The sequence below is a fragment of the Magallana gigas genome, chromosome 5, assembly GCF_963853765.1.
Source record: "Magallana gigas chromosome 5, xbMagGiga1.1, whole genome shotgun sequence".
In the NCBI taxonomy this organism is placed as follows: domain Eukaryota; kingdom Metazoa; phylum Mollusca; class Bivalvia; order Ostreida; family Ostreidae; genus Magallana; species Magallana gigas.
Window position 1 is genome coordinate 32,378,322 of NC_088857.1, and position 7,478 is coordinate 32,385,799.

The 7,478-nt window shown below is 32.7% G+C and overlaps 1 protein-coding gene across 2 annotated transcripts; it reads left to right on the top strand.

Moving 5' to 3' along the window:
- Positions 1 to 452: 452 nt before the first annotated feature.
- On the top strand, positions 453 to 6,876 carry LOC105344662 (uncharacterized). Of its 2 annotated transcripts, none has more exons than XM_066085872.1 (4): positions 453 to 508; positions 4,998 to 5,211; positions 6,248 to 6,391; positions 6,579 to 6,875. In XM_066085872.1, the coding sequence occupies exons 2-4, from the start codon at positions 5,019 to 5,021 to the stop codon at positions 6,641 to 6,643; spliced, it is 402 nt and encodes a 133-aa protein (XP_065941944.1). In that variant the 5' UTR covers positions 453 to 508; positions 4,998 to 5,018; the 3' UTR covers positions 6,644 to 6,875. The 2 variants fall into 2 exon arrangements, with proteins under 2 accessions (XP_065941944.1, XP_011450796.3); XM_011452494.4 differs by having other exon boundaries at positions 472 to 524; positions 6,579 to 6,876.
- The last annotated feature ends 602 nt before the right edge of the window (positions 6,877 to 7,478 follow it).

Here is a 7,478-nt window from a genome sequence, read left to right on the forward strand (position 1 = left end):
TGCTTCTGAAGATTTTAAAATGAAAGCGCTTAAGCTATACTGAACGTTTTTCGTGTTTTCTTTTTTACTTAATATCTAAACTCGCCGACCACTGTGGATTATATATATATATATATATATATATATATATATATATATATATATATATATATATATATATATATATATATATATATATATATATATATATATATATATATATATATATACATGCAGTTATTGTAAACATACAATTATGTTCCTGTACATTAATTGGGTCTTTGCAATTGTGTTTGTGCCAATAAAATATTTGTTTTTGTATTTAAATCAGTTTAAACCTAGTATTCTATTCGTAGTGCTAAAAAAAGGCATTTCAAAAGTTATTAGACTAAATATTTAGTTAAATATACTGAGTATTCTTCAAATATTTTGAAGGTTTCTATAACGATAGCAATATATACAATGTATTCCGATGATCACCTGTCTTGACAATAAACATACGTTATTGTGATAACGGACTTGGAGGAAGGTAAATTTAACAATATGTATGCAATATTATTTTTGTGATTTTAGTCGATTATTTTTACAATCAGGGTTTTATCCTCAAGATAGCATGTGTTTTAAAGTCATGTAACCGATTTGAAATTGAAATGACTCTCCTTTATTCAATTGACAAATAAAGTTAATGTGTGGATTTCTTTAAACATAGATTGCTAAATAAAATATATAAAAACGTTATAAAATTAGAATCTAATACACTGTTATTAACTTACAAATAGAAAGAAATATAATCTAAAAGTAGCTTATGAATATATAGTCAACAAACTTGTGAAAGGATTTTTGTTTATTTAAGAAGAATACGTGTACGTAATAAAAAAGTGTTGAATTTTTCCATTATCTGGATTCAAACTTTTAGATGAAGGTATTTACAGTCTCAAAAAGGTTTATTTTAATGACTTTGACTGTTTTCAAGGCAACTTCATTAATTTTTTTTCCAAAATCGTTCCGGAGCGATTCTGCAATTTTCTGCTACATTACGCGTATAAGTGAGACATTCTAACTTTGGTGATTGCCTTTCCCGAGACACGGTTATATTATTCAAACTAAGGAAAGTGTAATGAAACTAATAGCATTAGTGTAGGCTTATAGCTTTGTTATGTAAATGTCAATAATACAGTGTGTCGATGTATCTATTTCGTAAATGTCCGATATGCAATGTCAACCCATACACCCACGGGTCAAAGTCTAGTATATATAATCCAAGAAGAGTGAGAGGTGATACCACACAGTATCGAAAATAAAAGAAGAAAAGAAAATGCACATTATTTTCCAAAGTTTCTATTCACTCGCGCTTTCTGGATTTTAACATCTGTATTCAGGTTAACAAACATAAGATATATTAAGATACATAACATCTTATGAATATGAATGTTCACCTGAAGACGGATGCTAATATCCAAAAAGCGCGAGTGAATAGAAACTTTGGAAATGTGCATTTTCTTTTATATATACAGTACAGGCAACGCGGATCCCGTGTTTCCCGCGCCCCGTCACGGTATAAACACATCGAGGTGATCGGCCAGGTGAGACAGGTATACCGCGTTCCCGTCACGGTAAACTCATCATCTACCTGTCCCCGCCACGGTAAAATTATCGATGGAAAAGAATCGTATACAAGCGGGAGTTATCTCCCCGATTGACAAATAAATTGCATGTTTCTTTATATTTAATGACGATATTTAACCAGATTTTGACAGAGATTATAATCGAAATACTTGGAGTCTTTTTTACTATTTTTTTTTTATTTCATAGCTATTAAATAAATTATAAACGTATTTAATTTGATACTTATGCAGCAATTGCAAATAAAATATTTTCGAATCCATTATCATATTTTAAAAAGGTCGTTAAATTAAAAATGATCATGAAATGATTTTAATTGCCAATAAAATCATAAATGTGTACGCAGAGTAATTGTGTTTTCTTAACAATTAATTGGTCCGCCTATATCTGTATTGTTTGTTGTTGAAGTCCATGCGTGTCAACTAATGATAAGCAAGTGATTAAAAATTAGGGCTTCCTATAAAATTACCAACCCGGTATTTTTAGCACGTTCCGTTCATTTCTTACAAGGTCTTCTGCGTGTAAAGAACATTTTTTGTGAATTCACGTTTTAGTGAATTTGTGTTGCGTTACTTTAGGTACATGTATGGCTCGTCGTTTGTCATTGCGCGAGGATTCCCACTTTCTAGTGCGTTTCGTTTGCGACGACAATCTTTAAGTGCGAAGCCGTGTGTTCTTCAAGTCTCAGTCTGACTTGAATATTCAGTGTGGAAATGAGTATGACGTTCAGTGGGGCCGGCCTGAGGAAGTCGATCGAGCTGTGGTCTTGCATGCTGGACGTGAGCAGGACATGAGGGCCAAGCTGCGAGAGATGGAAGATACATGTACCGAGTGTCTATACCAGCCTCTCCTTTCTCATCAACTTCTTTGCCACCTTCGAATACGCCCCATTGTAATGCCAAAAATCAAATCAACGTGTATCTCTCTGAACTGAATTATTACAAATTGAGAGTAGAGATACCCAGAGTTGCATAAAATTATGTAATCGAAAGATATTGTGGGTATCCCATGTCATGGTGTCGTGATGGTGTACCAGCTACCCGCCGTGCCGGAGGTTAGCGTTCGCTCGCGACCGAGCCCCCCCCCTCTCTCTCTCTCTCTCTTAACAGAATAACTAGATAATTTATTTTGAGAAGGAAATGTTGTTAAACCGTTCTTATGTTCTTACACATTTCAAAGAAATTAAGAACATGTTTTGAAAGTTTTGCTGTTGATATGCCGATAAAAAAACATTTAAACATTTCAGTAAATGTATTGATATCATTTTCTGTGTGCATGTACATGTAATGTTATTGAAAGCTAGTACAAATATGTAAACACGTTTCCTGTTATCGTAACCTTACCCCCCCCCCCCCCCCCCACCGCTTTATGACTGTCGAAGTTAACTTTAGTCCCAATTGTTTTACACAAAGGTGTGAAACCGTCGCACTGACAGGAAATCACTCTACGCTTGAACGCACAGAATACACAGGAATGAGGCAGGTAGATAATCTGTGTAACGATTGACCAAAAATAATTTTACATCAAACAATTTTAATAATAGTTATATCAAATAATTGATTCATTTTACTCCGTTCTTTAACCGCTAAACGTGTTGAAGATGTTCCTTCCTGCAACAGAAAATGATCGTGACTTAAACTTTTTATGTATACACAGGAAACGCATACTGATAACACGTTATGATTCCATGTGCTTTAACGCAGCACCAACTTGATATATGAATGATAATTTTATTATTGAATGGAAAAATAGATTTGTTAGTTGATTCCCGACATTTGTTCATTTCTCAATTTAAAACATACACATGTATTGACAGTTTACGGCGCTATGCGTGTCAACTTATAAAATGAGAAGATGAAATTGCTCTGCATTGATACGAGTTCATCTAATGAAAATATTTAATTTTAAGATTGTTATAAAAACAGGATTATCAACTAATAGAAATAATAACTGAAATAAGCACGTCAAATACAAAGATATGTGTTTTTATTTACACATCACAAAATTTAACAGCGTAATAATCATGTTATGTTGTAATTCGAATGTAGTTTTCGATATCATCAAATTCTATTTCATAAATATAATTTATTAAATTTATGATAATATGGACCACAATTTATTTACAATGCAGCTGTTATGCTTAAATCAGAAGTCGCATATTTCACGTGGATTTACGCGACCCGCATTGCCTGTAATGTACAGTACAGGTAAAGTAACAACAACAAGCAGCAGCAGGAATAACGGTAAATCACACCGTCGCGGTGCCATCACGGTCGCAATCCATACCGCGATCAAAAACCGCGATGGTGTATCGCGGGAACGATAAAAATACCGTGACGGTAACGCGGGCCAATACGGGATCCGCGTTGCCTGTACTGTATATATATATATATATATATATATATATATATATATATATATATATATATATATATATATATATATATATATATATATATATATATATTATTACTTATTAGGTTTGTTCCTGACTGTTTACAGAAATTTGTGGGGTCTGTAAAGTCCATAGAAGGCGAGGTGGAGCCGAGCCTTCTATGGACTTTACCGACCCCACAAATTACTGTAAACAGTCAGTAACAAACCTAATAAGTGTTTTGTTTTGTCGAGGACCCCAAATTTTATATGTAAACAACAAAAGATAATATATACCAATTAAATTCAAAAGCTTATTATCTAATTTTGTACCTTTCTCGTCAGTCATCTGTGTAAACCTGTTTGCCATTGTATATACATGTAGGATCGTTTTATTACGTCACGGGCAAAGGGGGAGTCACTCTAAATATTTTGGGGCTTAAAAATTATAGGTATGGTTGAACGTTTGTGTTAAAAAAAAAGCTCAAATAACGTTACGTCCGCCATGTTGCCGTATAAATTTTGACGCCTGCCGTGTAAAGAAATTTATAAGGCAATCTTGTGACGCGATTCATCCAATGACGTCGAGACATTCTAGTCCGAGGCAAAACAAATATATATATAATGCACTAAAAATGGCTAACGACACGAACAATAGAAATTGTCAAATTTTCAGGACAACCAGTCCCTTCTTCAGGACAAAAAATAAATTACATGAGTACAAAACAAAGAAAACAAAATCTAAAGCTACTACTAAACTACTTAAAAATCTATAAAAAGGAACAGCTACATTATAAACATTTGTTCACATTCTTAAAGAAGGTGTTGCTACTTTCGCCGATCGCTATAAAGTAATCATATATTCGAAATACTTTATAGGTATTAAAGCGCAATAAATCGAGTCCACCATTTTAGTACAATGTGCATGAGATATGATAAATAAATTCATAGTATAACATTTTTTAATGTATATACCGTTAGGTCTCTTTAAAAAACCAAAATCTTTTTATTGTCTTAAATAGATTTGAACTGCAACAAAAGACATGGATTCCTCTAAGTTGTTTATGATTGCACTAGTCCTAAATATATGTGCATTGGTCTTCCAAATTATTGGCGTAGCGCCACCATATTGGGCTTACATTGAATTCGGTACTTCCAAGGTGTATTCCGGTTTGTGGACGCAATGTACGGAAGTCCTGGGAACAACATCATGCTCCGACGTAGCGTATACTGAAGGTATGAATATGATACATGTCAAGATTGTGTTTCTTAATCTGTAAATATTAATAATATAGAAATAGTACTTCAAAGCTATTGTTTACCCAGTCGCTTGAAATTTCTTTTCAATTGATAAAAGCAGGTCATCCAAACATTATCTATGTAAATTATAAAAACGTTAAGTTTTGCTTGATGGCAATTTTGACTGCAGTAATTTAGTTATTTGTATAAAATACCCATGTCATGTCATTTGTCAGGTGTAATTTTGAACGTTTTTGAAATTGAATTCTAATTAATAAATTGAATTAAATATCGGACATGTATCTAAAAAAGTATCTTATTTGATATGAGAAATTATGTAAAGCGTCGTTCCTTTGAGAAACAATTTAAAGTGCTTTAAATGAAATCGCCTACGCTGATAATGATGAATGATCAAGTGACCGCTACATGTATCATGACTAGGTATATTTAACAGCCAGTTTATTTACATTAGATCCAGGGAAAGCCGAGATAGGTGGAAATCGATTATGAAATAAATATCGGTAATTTTGAAGCACATTATTTGGCGATATACGGCAAGGAACTTAAAACGAAAATATTAATATACGACGGAGATCATACATGTATGAGTAAAGATATAGTTTTATTGCTTGTTAATAGCTTATCATTGTTGTCAGATGGGTACACATAATGCTAAAAGACTCGTGCTTACCATAACCAAACAAACAAGGACTTTTAATTCAAAACAAAAATCACCATAAATGAATTGAAGTACATAAGCTTCATAATAAAATCATAGTTCAAGACATATTGCATTTAGAGCGCATACAATATAACTGAAAATGAATCAATTCAGTCACATATGATAAATAAAAAAATCATCATTATATATAAACTAGCCAAAGGGCTCACAAAAAAATAAAATTTCCTTGTAGCCTCAGATATACTTTGAAATAATATGTTTCGTTTAAACCATATAAACAAGTTTGTTTCAATGTTGATGTTGAAATTTTTCAACTCCAAGAAATATAATCAGAACTACTTTTTATTACAGGTTGGTTTGAACTTGTGCGAGCATTTAGCATTCTGGGGCTTCTTTTGTTGATTGTTGCTGTTGTCATGACCGTTCTTAAACTGTTTGTCATGAAAGACAAGAAACCAGTCCTGTTTGCCGGTATAGGAACATCATTTGCCGGCGGTAAGAATGGATTGAAATTTCCAACATCGGAAGTATAGTTAATTGAAATTCTAAACAAAGAAATATTATACCTGTATACAAATCAGATTTAACTAGCCATTCTATCAGCCAAAAAACAGAGTTGAAATAGTTGTGATAGTAAACCAATATATTACTGTCTAATATCCATTTCCCTATTTTTTTGTAGGTTTCTTAATTTTCATAGCAATAACAGTCTACGCCGCGGATTTGAACGACCTGCTGTCTAATTAAACATTCACTTTTCATTTCGCGTTTGCCTTCAGCATCCTTGCGATGATAATGGCATTCGCAGGAGGAGCAATTCTGTTACTGGGAATGATAAAAGAATGAAATTTTATTTGTTAAAACCGTAAAAAATGATTCAATTCTTTTTGAAATTGTTTATGAAACAAATCAAATATTATCCGTTACTGTTCAGTAATAAACCTGTTTTTATTAATAAACTGATGTGAAATTTACATTTTCAATAAATTCTTCTTATTAACGCTTATTCAGGTATTTTCTAGTAACTTTTTTCAATGGTTTGATAACAATGACAAAGATCAAAATGCACACTAATTTCAAATCGCACTCTTCAATTGTTCTCGTTATTAATTTTAAACAAGATTCGTCTTTGGTACATTGTGATTTTTGGGAGTTAATTTTAATCAACTCTCCTATGCACTTACTCGGGCAAAGCGAAAGTGAAACAGTGTTTGGACCTAAGCACAAATCAATACCGCTGACAACACTTAGTCCTTGAAAATAATAGATAAATTCGATGCTATGTATTCTGAAGCATTGCTTTTCAAGAAAACGTATTTATTAATACCATGAAAATAATAAGATTTTAAATTGTACAAACAGTTTAGATATTTTTTAAAGTCGTATGTATTCCTACGCTAGGGTTTAATATAATCTCGTTCAACCAGATGCTTGGCTGTCTCCGTTAATATCCGACAAAACAGTCTCTCTTGCTTGTCGGAGATAAACGGAGACAGCCGAGCGTTTGGTTGAACAAGACAAGAGTTCAATTTTGCCTGGCTCCATACAATTTCTCAGAATGATTCGATTACTGATAATACTT